The sequence below is a fragment of the Zalophus californianus genome, chromosome 9 (assembly GCF_009762305.2).
Source record: "Zalophus californianus isolate mZalCal1 chromosome 9, mZalCal1.pri.v2, whole genome shotgun sequence".
NCBI lineage: Eukaryota > Metazoa > Chordata > Mammalia > Carnivora > Otariidae > Zalophus > Zalophus californianus.
Genome location: NC_045603.1, coordinates 84,819,410 through 84,836,472, shown reverse-complemented (window position 1 = coordinate 84,836,472; position 17,063 = coordinate 84,819,410). Strand labels below are relative to the sequence as shown.

The 17,063-nt window shown below is 39.2% G+C and overlaps 1 protein-coding gene and 1 pseudogene across 1 annotated transcript in view; one reads left to right on the top strand and one right to left on the bottom strand.

The window, feature by feature from the left end:
• RECQL (RecQ like helicase) overlaps positions 1–17,063 on the bottom strand; it is a 55,006-nt gene that overhangs the window by 2,084 nt on the left and 35,859 nt on the right. The window contains exons 7-14 of the mRNA XM_027595465.2: positions 12,745–12,911; positions 11,850–11,931; positions 10,746–10,894; positions 10,539–10,656; positions 9,620–9,758; positions 7,991–8,082; positions 769–988; positions 338–467 (exon numbers count right to left, since the gene is read on the bottom strand). Coding sequence (XP_027451266.1) covers positions 338–467; positions 769–988; positions 7,991–8,082; positions 9,620–9,758; positions 10,539–10,656; positions 10,746–10,894; positions 11,850–11,931; positions 12,745–12,911 — 1,097 coding nt within the window. The remainder of the gene's footprint in view (positions 1–337; positions 468–768; positions 989–7,990; positions 8,083–9,619; positions 9,759–10,538; positions 10,657–10,745; positions 10,895–11,849; positions 11,932–12,744; positions 12,912–17,063) is intronic.
• On the top strand, positions 10,418–10,568 carry LOC113923312 (annotated as a pseudogene).

The window sequence follows — 17,063 nt, the reverse complement described above, 5'->3', positions numbered from 1 at the left end:
GGTTCTCGACCTCTGCTGCTCAGGCCAACTTATTAACCAGTGTTGATCCACAACCAACATTGTGAGGGCAGGATGCATCGCAAATTAAACAACACTAAAACGGATTTTTCACATTCTAAAAGGTTGGAAACTCTAGTCTATGTGAAAAGGTAGACTAGTTTAAACTATTAGTTACTATCTCTACAGAAGGTAAAGGTTTGTTTTCTCTCTTCCATGCTCAGATTCTAAGAAGAAAACTGCTTATCTCTTATGTTCTGCTGGGCCCAGGACAGTACTAGTTAGAGCATCCCCTAAGCTCTCATGTGTTTTCAGTATATAGAAAGGAATAGCTAGTTACCCTGAAACAGCTCTGCGTGGGCTTCTCTACTTGCATAGCAATGACATGTGCTTCATTGTTCAGAAGATTGGCTTTAGGTCCTATTTTCAAATATGAGATGGTAGCAAACGCTGTGAAACTGTGGTCTTCTCTGTGGAAGGTAAAGGCTGACACTCAAAGGCTTGCAGAAATTACAAACAAATTTATTAAAAACCATAAATTTTAATAATTTTAATACACTGATAGGGACTGAAACTTGCACAAAACAAACACTTTCTATAAACCACTTTTTTTTGACATACAGTGATCAGTTTAAGTTGGGAGTTTACTAGGTAAATTTTATATGGCATTTAAGAGTTTTATATGAAACTGGAAAACTACTTGTTCTGTTGCAGTTATGAGAAACAATCATAAAGACAACACCAAAGGACAAGAAATGGATTTGTATATACTTAAGATACTGCTGTAGAAGAAGGTGTACAATAATTTTCTCCAGGTCTTCACGAGCAAGTTTGGGCGGAGCAACACCTGCCACTCTCAATTTTGCTGCACCCTTTCCCATCCAAGAATCAATCAGTTTCAGTGGCGTGAGCTTTTCATTCAGGTCCTCTGCCTGCTTCAGGATCTTGATTAGATCTCTGCAGTGTGCTGTGACATTCTTTCTTTCACATGCTGTAATGAGACAGGCAACTGGGATTTAGAAATTACAGCAAGCACAGGCTAGTTGAAGTGGTTTAAAATGAGTCATCCACATCAGCCACCCTAAACTGTTTTGTTCTGCATTAGAACTAGGCTATTCCCTAAGTCTATCACTAAACTAAGTTAGAGTCTCTGTAAGACATTATTGAATTTACAGTAATGTAAAGACAATAACCTGGTTACCAGAAGACCTTGGGGTATGCTCTAGGAACTAGGGTGTATGCCATACATGACTGAGAGTTATAAGAGAATCTGTCTGTTTTTCATATTTACCTGATTTGTGCTCATTAAGCAACATTTTGAAAACTATGGGTTCCTCCGTATTCTGATTTAGAGACAAGAATGTCCTGCTCAGATACTCCTAATTACTGATTCTAGCACCCTGACTTATATATGTATCAGACTCTTGTTAATGTGGTCAGTATAACGCAGTATAATAAACTCATATACAAGTTTCTCTAGCTGCAAAGTTAAAATTATAGTGACCTTCACCCACCAAGACATCAAAACTGAGAGAACTGGTTAGTCCCGACTCTTCAGACACAACACACAGGATAAAAAAAGTGAAAATACAGCACCAAAACACTGCTTAATTAGTGTCTGAGTGGTTAGCCATTATCTAGATCAGAAATGATTGACCATAATCTCTCCTTTGCATTAAATTTCTCTTCCCAATCGGTAACTAGCCTTTTCTTATAATAGCATTACTATTCAGAAGAATTTAAACTTTCCTTCACTTAAAAATTTAACATGCCTATAATATAGCAATGTAAGATACATACATCTACACAGCGCTTTTCACTTTATTTACCTTTGCTTTAAAACTTCTGAATTGTTGCAGGGCACCTGGGTGGCTCAGTTAAGCATCTGCCTTCAGCTCAGGTCATGGTCCCAGGGTCCTGGGATCGAGCCCCGCATTGGGCTCCCTGCTCAGTAGGAAGCCTGGTTCTCCCTCTCCCACTGCCCCTGATTTGTTCCCTCTCTCACCGTCTCTGTCAAATGAATGAATAAAATCTTTAAAAAAAGGGGGGGGCACCTAGGTGGCTCAGTCGTTAAGCATCTGCCTTCGGCTCAGGTCATGGTCCCAGAGTCCTGGGATCGAGCCTTGCATCAGGCTCCTGGCTCAGCAGGAAGCCTGCTTCTCCCTCTCCCACTCCCCCTGCTTGTGTTCCCTCTCTCGCTGTGTCTCTGTCAAAAATCTTTAAAAAAAAAACCAAAAAACTTTTGAATTGTTGCTTTTGAACCTAGAAAATGCTATTCACAGCTTGCTTAATCCATTTTGGGGTCTAATAATGCCCCCATGTAGTCCTAGCTATATTATATTAGCCTATAAAAATTTAAAAACAATGAACTAGCGAGTGTTCCAGTCTAAGATGGTGACAGAGGAAGATCCTGAACTCCCCTCCATGGGCACACCAAATCTACACGTATTTATAGGCAATTCCTCCTGAAGAACAACTGAGGGCTCACTGAACAGCTTCTGTACAACACAGACCACCTAGAGAACAGCGAGAGACTGAGAGGTGGTAACAAAGGGTGACCCCACCCCTGATGCTGCAAGCTGCAGTGCAGAGGATAGTAATGAGGTACCAGGAGCAGATTTATCTATGCTGGGCCACAGAAAATAAAAACCATGGCTTAAAAGAACCACCAGAATATAAAGGAAATAGCCCTTGAACCCTGCTAACTATCTCTGGGTCGGAGGGTCCAGTGAATGCCACAGTTTATGTCCCCCACTACCTTGACAGCATAGATGGGAGCAAGGCCCAGGCGCCCTAACCAGCCTACCACTTCAGTGAACCCTGGGCCCCCAAACCACACCAGCCCCAGCTGTCCCACCAAAGCAGCCCCATGGTGGTGCACGTGAGGACAGCCCTGGTCAGTGCTCACTACAGCTCCACAAAGCACCTCAGAACACTCCAGGCCTGCACTACTTTGGCTTCAGACAGCTTTCTAGGCCATTCCCCAGCTGCTCTGCCCGGACAGCCTGGCTTGCACTCACTTCAGCTGTCCTTCCAGGGCACCATCTGTGCAGAGCCCTGTGAATGCCTCAGCCCTTTCAACTACAGCTGACTGCCAGGTTGTCCCCTGCACGAAGCACCCAGGGATCTCCTCAGCCAGCAACCCGCTGCAGCTCTAGCTGCCCCAACCAGGGCACCTTCTGTGCATGCCAGAATACCCAAATTTACACCCACTTTGGTTTCAGCCATCCTGCCAGGGTGCCCTATGCATGGAGAACCCCAGGACCACCCCTGGCTTGTACTCACTTTAGCTTCATCTGTCCTGCCAGGGTACCCTCTGCAAAGAGACTCAGAAATGCCCCAGCCCACACCCACTTAAACTCCAGCCATCCCACCAAGGTGACCCCACTACAGGGTCCCCTGCAACCTCTAGCCCATGCCAGCCACAGCTCCAGCCAGTCAACAAAAATCACTGGGCATATACTATCTACATACACAGGGGAAAACCACACACCAAGACCATTCCTTCAACTTCGGGATAAGTAGCAGTTCTGCTTCATTCATGGAAACACAAAGTCAAGCAAAATAGGGAAACAAGGGAATATGCTCCAAATGAAAAAAACAAGACAAAACCTCAAAATAAGAACTTAATGAAATGGAGATAATATGCATGATGAAGAGTTTAAAGTAATGATCTTAAAAATGCTTGCTGGACTGAAAAATGAAAAAACTCTAAGAACTTCAACAAAAAACTGTAAACTACAAAGAACCAGAGTTGAAAAATACAACTGAAATAAAAACATTAGAGGGAATCAATAGTTGATTAATGGATGCAGAAGAACAGATCAATGATCTGGAAGGTGGGGTAATGGACAGCACCCAGGGTGAACAGCAAAAATAAATAATTTTTAAAAATGAGGATAAGTTAAGGGATCTGTTAGACAATATCAAGTGAACATTCCAGACACAGAAAAGAGAAAGGGGCAGAAAATCTGAAGAAATAGCTGAAAACTTCTCCAAGTAAGGAAACAAACATCCAGATTGAGGAAGCACACAGACCCCCTTAACAAGATGAACTCAATAAGGTCCACAACACAAAATTAAAATGTCAAAGATTAAAGAGAAAATTGTAAAAGCAAGAGAGAAAAAGTTACATAAAAGAAAAACCACATAAGGCTATCAGCTGATTTTTTGGCAGAAACTTTGCAGGCCAGAAGAGTGTGGCACCATACATTCACAGTGCTGAAAGGAAAAAAACCTACAATCAAGAATACCCAGCAAGATTATCATTCAGAATTGAAGAAGAGAGAGTTCACAAACAAAAGGTGTAACAGGAGTTCATCACCACTAAACTGGCCTTATAAGAAATTCTACAGGGACTTCTTTAAGTGGAAAAGAAAAGGCCATAATTAGATGTAGGGAAATTATCAATAAAAAGATGTAATACATGGCAACATATGCATAAACCATGGAGGGGGTGTGAAAAAGAAGTTCTTTTAGAATGTGTTCAAACTTAAATGACCATCATCTAATATACACTGCTTTATACTTAGAATGTTATATATGAACCTCATGGTAACCACAAACCCAACAACTGTAACAGATAAAAAAGGGAAAAAATACAGTATACAGAATACAGTCAATGGTACTGCAATAGTGTTACGTGGTGACAGATGGTAGCTACACTTCAGATGGGCACAGCATAACTTAGAGTTGCTGAATCACTCTGTTGTACATCTGAAACCAATGTAACATTGCATTAACTCAAAAGAAATAAATTAAAAAAATAGGGGCTCTTGGTTGGCTTATCAGTGGAGGATGCAACTCTTGATCTCAGGATCGTGAGTTTGAGCCCCACACTGGGCATAGAGATTACTTTTTAAAAAATTTTAAAAAATAAAACAATAAAAAGGCAAACTTAAAAAAAATGTGGGGAAAAAAAGTAATAGAAAGCCAAACATAACACCACAGGAAGTCATCAATCACAAAGCAAGAAAAGAGAACTACAAAACCAGAAAACAACAAAATCGCAATAAGTAAACAGCTATCAATAATTACTTTAAATGTAAATGGTCTAAAAGTTCCACTCAAAAAACATAGGGTGCTGGAATGATATACAAAAACAAGACTCGGGGTGCCTGGGTGGCTCAGTTAAGCATCTGCCTTTGGCACAAGTCATGATCCCAGGGTCCTGGGATGGAGTCCCGCATCGGGCTCCCTGCTCAGTGGGGAGCCTGCTTCTCCCTCTCCCTCTGCTGCTGCTCTCTCTTGCTCTCTCTCTCAAATAAATATATAAAACCTTAAAAAAAAAAAAATAAGACTCATCTATATGCTGCCTATAAGAGACTTACTTCAGCCCTAAAGACACATACAGATTAAAAGTAAAGGGATGGAAAAACATGCAAAATGGAAGCAAAAAGAAAAGCCAAGTCCAAGACCAGATGGGTTCACAGATGAATTCTACCAAACATGTATCTCCTCAAACTATACCAAAAAACAGAAGAAGGAAAGCTTCCAAATACATTCCATGAGGCCATAATTACCCTGTTACCAAACCAGACAAAGACAACACACAGAAAGCTACAGGCCAATATCACCTATGCACATAGATGCAAAATTCCTCAACAAAAGATTAGCAAACCACATTCAACCACACATTAAAAGGATCATTCACCAGAATGAAGTGGTACTTATTCCCAGGATACCTGGATGGTTCAATATTTGCAAATTAATCAACGTGATACTCATTTATAAGAGGTAGAATAAAAACCATGTATTATCTGAATAGATGCAGAAAAAGCATCTGACAAAATTCAATACATGTTCATGATAAAAACTCCATAAAGTAGGTGTAGAGGGAACATACTTCAACATAATAAAGGCCATACACGAAGAATCTAGAGCTCACATTACACTCAATGGTGAAAAACTGAGAGCTTTTTCTCCAAGGTCAGGAGCAAGACAAGGGTGTCCACTTTTATTCAACACAGTACTAGAAGTCCTAGCCACAGCAAGAAAAAGAAATAAACCCATATTGGTAAGGAAGAAGTTAAAATATAACTATTTGTAGGTGACATGATACTATACATGGAAAACCTTAAAGACTCCACTAAACTATTAGAATAAACAAATTCAGTAAAGTTGCAGAATACAAAATACACAGAAATCAGTTACATTTCTATACGCTAATAACGAAGTAGCAGAAAGATAAATTAAAAAGACAATTCCATTTACAATTGCACCAAACATAATAAAATACCCAAGAACAAACTTAAACCAAGGAAGCAAGAGAACCTATATTCTGAAAACTATAAAACACTGATGAAAGAAATTGAAGACTATACAAGCAAATGGAAAGATACTTGATGCTCATGGATTGGAAGAATACTGGTAAAATGCCTACTACACAAAGCAATCTACAGATTCAGTGTCATCTCTATCAAAATACCAACACCATTTTAAATAGAAGTAGAACAAAGTCTTAAAATTTGTATGAGACCACAAAAGACCTCAAAGAAATCTTGAGAAAGAACAAAGCTAATTCAAATCCCAGATTTCAAGATATACTACAAACCTGTAATAATCAAAACAATATGGCACTGGCACAAAAATAGACACAGATCAATGAAAAAGAATAGCCCAGAAATCAACCCACACTTCTTTATCTGATCGATCTATGACAAAGGATGGAAGAATATAGAGAAAAAGACACACTCTCTTCAATAAATGGTGTTGGGAAACCTGGACCACTTTCTTCCCATATACAAAAACAAATTCAAAATGGATTAAAGACCTAAATGTAAGACCTGTAACCATAAAATGCCAGAAGAGAACATAGGCAGTAATTTCTCTGACAATGGCCACAGCAACATTTTTCTGAGTATGTCTCCTCATGCAAGGGAAACAAAAGCAAAAATAAATTACCGGGACCACAGCAAACCAAAAAGCTTTTGCACAGTGAAGAAAGCCATCAACAAAACTAAAAGACAATCTACTGAATGAGAGAAAATATTTGCAAATGACATATCCGATAAAAGGTTAGTATCCAAGATATATAAAGAACTTATACAACTCAAAATCAAAAAACAACAATCATCCAATTAAAAATGGGCAGAAGACCTGAATAGACATTTTCCCAAATAATACCTACAAACAGCCAACAGACACAATGAAAGATGCTCACCATCACTAATCATTAGGGAAATGCAAATCAAAACCACAGTGAGATATCACCTCACACCTATAAGAATTGCTAGAATCAAAAACACAAGAAACAAATGTTGGTGAGGATGTGGAGAAAATGGAACCCTTGAACACTGTTGGCAGCAATACAAACTGATGCAGCCACTGTGGAAGACAATACGGAGATTCCTCAAAAAATTCAAAACAGAACTACCACATGATCCTGTAATTCCCCTACCCAGTACTTACCCCCCCAAAAAACAAAAACACTAATTTGAAAAGATATATGTACCACTACATTTATAGCCAAGTTATGGTAGCATCCCAAGTGTCCACTGATATGCCATTGGGGTATATATACACAATGCAGTATTACTCAGCCATAAAAAAGAATGAGATCTTGTTATTTGCAACAATACGAATGGGCAGAGGGTATTATGCTAAGTGAAATAAGTCAGATAAAGACAATACCATAGGATTTCACTTATATGTAGAATCTAAGAAACAAAACAAGGAATAAACATAAAGCAGAAACTGACCCACAAATACAGAAAACAAACCAATGTTTGCCAGAGGGGAGGGAGGTGGGGGGATGGGTAAAACGGATGAAGGAAAGTGGGAGTATAAGCTTACAGGTACGGAATGAATGAGTCATGTGGTGAGAGGTACAGCACGGGGAATATATAGTCAGTGGCACTGTAACAGCACTGCACGGTGACGGATGGTAGCTACACTTGTAGTGGGCAGCACAGTGTGCAGACTTATGGAATCACTATGTTGTACACCTGACACTAACGTAACACTACTTCAATTAGAAAAACAGTGAACTCACCAATATCTTTACAACAATTATCACACATTCTGTTGCATGCTTCTGAATTCCACACTTCATCAAAATGTTGAGCTATCAATACACGGCGACACCTGCACACACATTTAGAGATACAAATTATTAAATGACCTAAGAAGTTTTAAGAATCCCTATTTCAAAACACAGAGTTATACATTATATTAGTTTCCTAATGCTGTCATAACATTACCACAAGCTTAGTGGCTTAAAACAACACAAATTTATTATCTTAAATTTCTATAGAAGTCTGATATGGGTCTCTCTGGCTTAAAATCAAGGTGTCATCAGGGAGGGATTTCTTCTGGAGGCTCTAAAGCAGAATCTGTTTCCTTGTCCTTTCCAGTTTCTAGAGAATGCGTGAATTCCTTGGCTCATGCCTCCCCCTCCTCCATCTTCAAAGCCAACGAGTATCATTCCGACCTTCCCTGCTTCCTTCCACATTTAAGGACCCTTGTGATTATACTGAACCCATCCAAACAACCGAGGGTTATACCCTAGTCTCTGGGAGACTGTTCTTCTGCCTACCACATATAATTTTTTCCATATGTATTTGATAAATACTTCTTTTAGAAGTTGTCTAAGATTCTCTTTGAGATTCAATACTGTGCAAAAATTAAGAGAATTTCCCTGATAGCAAAGCAGTTTCTTGTATTTGACTCTAAACCCCAAAATATGCTTCTTGGGAGTCTATTGGATAACTAAGGAAATTTTCACTTTATTTCTTTAACTAGATTGTTGCACCACCTATAGGAAAGAAATGACATTTTCTGTCACAGTCCAATAACTGCTTATAAGTTCAAAATTTTTGAGTCCTTTTTAGGATGGGCAATAAGAGTATAAAAATGACTAATACTAAAAAGCCATCAGGGAACTATATGGTCTAACTAAAACCACCCTAAATAGATTTAAATTTATTTCTTAAGGAGAAAGTTAACCCTGCTCTCAACTATTTCATCAGCTCATCAGCTGGTGAGATGGTACCTGTTACCAAGCTCAGCTCTCAAAATGCCTATCATATATACCTTTTCAAAATTAGTAAAGCATGTAGCTATATTCCAGAGCCAGAGAAAAAAAGGCTTGGACTCATTTGTATCAAAACTTTCAATAAAAGGGGGATGGATGAAATAAGATGAACGGGATTAAGAGGTACAATCTTCCAGTTATAAAATAAAGTGACCAGGGGATGTAATACACAGCCGAGGGAATATAGTCCTTAATATTGTAACAACTCTGTAGGGTGACAGAGGGTCACTAGACTTACTGTGGTGACCATTTCGTAATGTATATGAATACTGATTCACTATGTTGTATACCTGAAACTAATACAATATTGTATGTCAGTTATTCTTTAATTAAAATCAGCATCTCAATATGCTTGTTTTACTTTAAAAACAAAACAATAAAAAATAGTTTTGGAGGATTATCAGGGAGAGAGAGAGAATCTCTCTTCTTGAATTAAGGCAGATCCTGAGGATTCATGTACTGACATTTGCTTTTACAGGTTTGTACTTGATATTCTACCAGTGCATTTACTTACTGAGCAAATACTCAAAGTAATTTCATATAGTGCTTATGTTTAAATGACAAGTTATAAAAAGGTATGTGGCTTACTTGCTTATGTTTTGACAGTATAACACCATCTCATAAAGCTTCTGTTGTCCCACATTTTCCATCACCACCATTGAACTTATTCTGAATATATCTCCAAAGCCATAATACAAAACACAGTCTGCTTTCATGTCATCTCGACCTATAGTGTGAGAAATCTTGAAATTGTATTACTTGAAAATTTCAAAATATGCAAAAATAATATGTATAAAATCAGCTGACCATGCTTCACAGTGTACATATATCACATCTAGAAATTTCAGAGAAATGAAAATTTTTAACAGCTGCCCTCAAATTATAAAAAGAAAAAAATGACTAAAGACTTATCAACAATCAGCTTTATAACTTAAAAAAATATGTGCATAATCTAGTTACTGAAGTTATAAACTTGAAACCACTAATTAAAAATTTAGAAGGCAAAGATGGACATCAAATGATCTTAGCAAACATAGGAAACAATTCATAACACTCCCATACAAGTAAGATAAGCACTTAAGTACATAGGTACAATTAAGTATAAAACTGCAAAAAAAATAAAAACAAAATTAAACTACAAAAATGACTTCATTGTTCTAAAATACTAGCTAATAAAGAAGATTTTTTAAAAAAATATTTATTTATTTGAGAGAGAGAATGAGAGAGAGAGAGCACGAGAGGGAAGAGGGTCAGAGGGAGAAGCAGCCCGATGTGGGACTCGATCCCGGGACTCCAGGATCATGACCCGAGCCGAACGCAGTCGCTTAATCAACTGAGCCACCCAGGCGCCCCGCTAATAAAGAAGATTAAAAATACAGAATCACAATCACTTCTCGGCCTTTTGGCTAAGATCAAGTGTAAAAATACAGAATCATTAAACATCATCTATAGTGTTTTTTTAGAAAAGCTTTGTTAAAATTTACTTCTGGATAAAAGTTGTACATACCTGCACGTCCACTCTCTTGGTAATAATTTTCAATAGATTTACTCATTGAATGATGGATAACAAACCTCACATCTGGTTTATCAATTCCCATACCAAATGCAACTGTGGCCACTACTACCTAAAATGTTTTAACATTTTATGTTAATTAAATCAAGTTAAAATATTTTTAAATGTTAACTAGGACTCTATTGAAGATATATACTTAACCTGAATTTCATTGGCTGACCATCTTTGATGAATATTGGTCTTATCTTCTGGTTCCATATTGGCATGGTACGCTCCTGCTTGAATTCCCAGTTTCTGCAAACTAACTGTAACTTGCTCAGAATCTTTCTGAGAAAAGCAATATATAATTCCTGTAGTAAAATATGTTCAATTGTTAGATATATAATATTTTTAACACACATTCAAGATATTGATTAATATAATGCATGGTAGAAAAAGATTTAGAAAAAATTCCAAGGTCCTGACACATAATGGCTTTCTCATATAATTCAAGATTTGATCAGCAGCTTGCTCTAAAGCACAAATAAGCCCTGGGCCACCAGTCTTGGTTCCCATTACCTCTTTTTTCTCTCGAGTATGATGTGAAAAGTTTCATGTGCAAGTGACTGGGGACCTGCACTGAACACAGGTAACAGATTTCTCTATTTGCAGGGCTGGCCAGAACTTCTCATGTGCTGACTGATAAACCCTGTGAAGCTCCCAGGAGGGATAAAGAGCTGCAGTCTTTCTCAAATTTGACCCTGGAGCTCCTTTCACCCAGGGCACCATTAATATCTCCTGAAAAGCTGTAGAACAGCTTTGAAATGCTCACTTTTACACAAACTCTGTGCTTCAGTAACACCTGTCTCTGCATTAATCCTGGAACATATAGACAAACACTCTCAACTCCATCTACAGTTAACTCATTCAACATGTACTATTTATTCCTTAATGTGTCCTTTGCTATAAAGGACTGTATATTACATCCCTTCAGAAAATCACTGCTTAACCTTCTATCTTATACACAGTGGATACTTACTAAATATGTATATACATATGCATTATATCATTAGGTCCACTGTTTAAAGCAATTAGGTGCAAATAAACAAAAATAAAGTTTTATGACTCATAATCTGTCCCATGAGCAATGACACACCCAATTTCTAAGATCACCAAGCAAATGAATTTTATCATACCATTTTCAAGTATCTTCTGCCATGCACTAATATTTTTGGTTGCTAATCATTTATCAGTAGATCAGTGTAATATTAATTACTTTTCAAAAGTTCTCTCTCAGTCTTCAAAGTTGGTTTGTTTTTGTATTACCTGATTGCCCTTTGTATCTCCCATTAATGAGATTTACAATATCCTCGATAAAATCCTCGGTGTTGGAGGGCTTCTGCCGAACCTAAGAAAAAGCTAACTTATTACATGTAGCTGTTTACTTACAACTTTCAGGGTACCATGCTTTTATGGGCACAGTGCTTTTTCTCTTATTCTTATATTCACCTTCCTGACTCTTCTTGATTCTTGGTTTTGAATTTACCGGGGAAGAAGAGGCACAGAAGCAGCAAACAATTTGTAAAGATGGAGACCTTTTTATTTTCTGGGTCTTTTTTGTTTTTTAAGTAGGCTCCATGTCCAGTGTGGAGTCCAACGTGGGGTTTGAACTCACAACCGAAATCAAGAGCTAAGCTGTGATCAAGAGTTCAATGCTTAATTGACTGAGCCACCCAGGTGCCCCTATTTTCTGATGCTACTTTCATAAAAACATAAACCATGGCATAAATAATTTCAGTGAAAACTCAGAAAAATATTATCTATTCTTTTAAAAGGATTAGAAAGGGAAAAAAACAGCTGTAAAGCTATATAATCTAAATGGAGTATCAGCAAATCTTTAATGGCATAGTAATGTATTATTTTGTAAGTAACTTCAAGAAATGTCATTAGGGTCCTTGGTATCAATCTATGCCTTCCCTCCATCCCTGCACAAGAACATGCAACAATTTCACAAGGTGATGTCTTTTATTTAACCCAGCAAAGGATTTATGCAGCAACAGAGATACACGAAGAAAGCATTAATTACTGATCTGCTTATAATTGCCTCCTGATTTTAAAAACTTTTAAACAGAGTTAATTGTTACTCATGTAAATAAACATAATGAAAAGGTAACCTCCACTGCAATCCTTCACAAAAGTAATAAACTGACACAAAAGTTACCTCATAATAAAGATTCGGCCGATTAAAAGAAGCTGTGAAAGTAAAACACTTTTCCACACATAGTATTTTCTGGGCATCCTTCAGAACATGGCTTGTCGCAGTTGCAGTCAGCCCTATTAGTGCGGTGTTAGGGAACTGCCGCTTCAAGATACCAAGTGCCTTGTAATCTGGAAAAGAGAAAACACCAAGTGGCCCACTTCCTATCCTTAAGGAGTAAATGACATCTTACCATAACGCAGTTAAGCAATGGTTGCTGGATTTTCTTTCCCCAGCTCGAGATATCTAATCTGCAGTTGGCTGCCTGGCCTTTTGGAGTAGGCAGGCCACTTCTAACTGGTTCTTCAGAAACACTGTTCTGGCCCGCAGGCAAACTCGCTGTTGAAGAGAGGGAATACTAAAACTAATACTATTTCCAGTAAGCTGTGTGCTGGTCTGCACCCTCTGACCAGTGACTTCAAGAGGCAGTGGCAGTGGCCACAGCATGTGGAATCTCTTACCACTGACAAGAGGTAAGGTATCCCTGCTACCACCACTATCTTCCAAGTGTGGCAAAATCAGACCAGAAAGCTTTTGGTGAATGCGCTGGTTTTTACAGAACTTATTTCTGGGAAACCATTCTGGGCTCATGTTTGTCATGAACGTTTCCATCACTAGACAAGTTGTCCTTAAGTACCTGAACTAATTGGAGAAAGTGGAAAGGAACTGTGGTCGAAACTGCTAAATGCAAAGCTAGAGGACTACTATGAAAACAGAGAAGGTTGTGGTTGGGGAAGTCGTGAAGGTTTCAGGGAGATAACATTTGAGTTGGGTCTTGAAGGACATGAGAAACTCACTAGGAAGGGCAGAAGAAACCACCAGGCAGACAAAGCACATACACTGCAAAGACACCGGCATGAAATGACCTGTCATAGTCAGACAACAGCCAGCAGGTCCGTCGGGCTAACTCACAGGGTGTCGAGCTGGGTGCATCTACTGTCAACTCTAGGAAGCTGGGAACCACGTTCCCTGTATGGCTCCAGGTGAGAGCTGGCCCAAAAGAGGACCTTGTGCGAGGTGGGGCAGGCAGAAGTGAACTACCAGCTACCATGACTCTCTGAAGATCTTTCCAGGCAGATGGGAAGAGGGATAGATGCAGAGGTGCCCAGCCAGTTCTAGCTTGTCCTAGGTTTTTTTTGCACTTCTTCCCAACTATAGGCCTTGCCCACCAACAGGCCCCACTACATGCTTGGTAGCAGACCCACAGCGCTGACAGCTATTCAGAGAGATCTTATCAGAGACCTCTCACGAGCTTCCCCTTTGTGGCTCCCTCTGGCACTGGCCATGCCAGTTGGACTCCCCTACAAGCTCTAGTTGATCTCCCACACCAGTGCTTCAGGAAACCAGGGACTTTTCTATGATCCTCCATCCTTTACATCCCCCGTCCTCATACCACTGTACAGGGTTTGCTTCCTAACATAAATCCCTCATCACCTGCCATTCACAGTAGAAACCCAAGAACTAGAACCCCATAGGTTCTGGTGACTATTGGGATATGGGCCCTGGGGAAGACGGAGTGGGGAGCAGGCAGAGGGAAGGGGAGGGAAAGAATCCAAGATTCATCCATTTGTGCCAAGCATGTCTCCAGGTACTGAAGATTAAGTGGTGAACAAAACAAGGATGCTACGTTAATGGAAGTATAATTCAAGCAAAGAAACCAAACAAAACAGAGTAAATCAGTAAGTATGTTATTATCAGAGAGTGAGAAGGACTCACAGTGGTAAGCCCAGTTTATCAGGAATATAAGGAGGGAGGAAGGAAGAATAGGAAATCGGATAGAGACAAACAGGACAGACCACATATCGCCTTATGGACCCCAGTTAAGAATATGGAATTTATGGGGCGCCTGAGTGGCTCAGTTGGTTAGGCGTCTGCCTTCAGCTCAGGTCATGATCCCAGGGTCCTGGGATCGAGCCCCGCATCGAGCTCCCTGCTCAGCGGGAAGTCTGCTTCTCCCTCTCCCTCTGCTCCTGCACTCTCTCTCTCTCTAATAAATAAATAAAATCTTAAAAAAAATATGGAATTTATTCTAAGTACAAAGAAGATCTGCCAGGTAGTTTAGGAAGGGAAGTACAGGGTTTGATTTATACATAGAAAAGACCACTTTGGTTACTGTGTGGGGAATGAACTATAAAAGAGTAAGACTGGAATCACAGACTAGTGATTGAGCCATTGTAGTAGGCCAGTGGAAAGGAACCCAAGTGGACCTAAGAGACCACAGTACTGACAAAGAGAAGTGGACAAACTTGAGATTCGGTTCAGAGGTAGAGTTGACAGGACTTGGTGATGGACTGGATCTGCAGAGGTAGGATAAACCAAGCATGATGTGCCACTATTACATTATTTGTTCTCAGCTCCAACTCCACCCTTCTATAACCTGCTCTGCGGCGCTGGAGCGGGCAATCTGCACACTCCATATCTGCTTTGCCAGGTGGCCCTAGAAGGACAGAGTATGAGGCTGGGGGAAGAAGAAGGGTCTTGTTCCTTCCTTTTTGCTTCCTGTAGGCTTGCTTGTGTTCTCAAGAACATCACCCAAAAGGCTTCTTCATCCCTACAGCAGCACTGTGTCTTCATAGGAGCAGCTAAATACAGTTGGCTGTTTTTCCAAGGTTTGGTGACCGGTCCCCCCCCCCCCCCGCCTCCTCTAAGAGACACCAGCACCAGGGAGCTGCACCTCCTCAGAGGTCAGAGTTTCAGCTCCACAAAGACCCTCTTCTCAAGCTTATTACTTCCAACTTTGTCTTCCTGTTCAGCAAAAAGACAAGATGCACACTCTCACTACTCTTATTCAACATAGTACTGGAAGTCCTAGCCAGAGAAACTGGGCAAGAAAAATAAAAGACATCCAAATTGAAACAGAGTAAGTTGAACTGTCACTATTTGCAGATGACATGCAATTATATATAGAAAATTTGTAGGAGACAAAATGAAAACACAAAAATCAGTTGTGTTTTTTTTTTTTTTAAAGATTATTTATTTGACAGAGAAAGAGAGTACAAGCAAGGGGAGTGGCAGAGGAGGAAGGAGAAGCAGGCTCTCCGCTGAGCAGGGAGACTGACGGGCTCAATCCCAGGACCCTGAGATCATGACCTGAGCCAAAAGCAGACACTTAACCAACTGAGCCACCCAGGTGCCCCTGTTGTGTTTCTATATACTAATAACAGACTATTAGAAAGAGAAATTAAGAAAACAATTCCATTTACAATTGCATCAAGAATAAAATGCCAAGGGATAAATGTAACCAAGGAGGTAAAGACCTATACACTTTTGAAAACTGTAAGACACTGATACAAGCAATTGAAAATAACACAAATAAATGGAAAGATATTCTGTGTCTATGAACTAGAAGATTTAGCACTGTTAAAATATCCATATACCCAGAGCAATCAACAGATTCAATGCAATCCCTATCAAGAGTCCAATGGCATTTTTCACAGAACTAGAAACAACAAACCTAAAATTTGTATGGAACCACAAAAGGACCCCAATAGCCTAGGCAATCCTAACAAAGAAGAACAAAGCTGGAAGCATCAAACTTCCTGATTTCAAACCATATCACAAAGTGATAGTAATCAAAATGGTATGGTATTAGCATTAAGACACAAACATGGATCAACAAAACAGAATAAAGAACCCAAAAATAAACCCATACATATACAGCCAATTAATTTATGACAAAGGCATCAAGAATATACAATGGAGAAGCAACAGACTCCTCGATAAATGGTATTGGGAAAACTAGAGAGCCACATGCAAAAGAAATGAAACTGAAACCTTATACCATATACAACTCAACTCAAAATGGATTAGCCTTGAACATAACACTTGGAACCATAACAGTACCAGAAAAAAAATAGGGAATAAGCTCCAGACACTGACTTGGCAATGATTTACTGGATCTGACATAAAAAAAGCAAAGGAAACAAAAGCAAAAATGTGTAAGTGGGACTACATAAAACTATAAAATGCTTTTGTACAGCAAAGGAAACCATCAACATAACGAAAAAGAAACCTATAGACTAGGAGAAAATATTTGCAACTCTATGATAAAAGGTTAACATAAAAACTATACAAAGAACTCATTCAACTCAACAGCAGAAAAAAAACCCAAAAATCTGATTCAAAAATAGGCAGAGGATCTGGATAGACATTTTTCTAGAGAAGACATACAAATAGCCAATAGGTACCTGAAAAGGTCTTCAGCATCACTAATCATCACGAAATGCAAATCAAAACCACAATGAAATATCACTTCACACTTGTTAGGATGGCTATCATCAAGT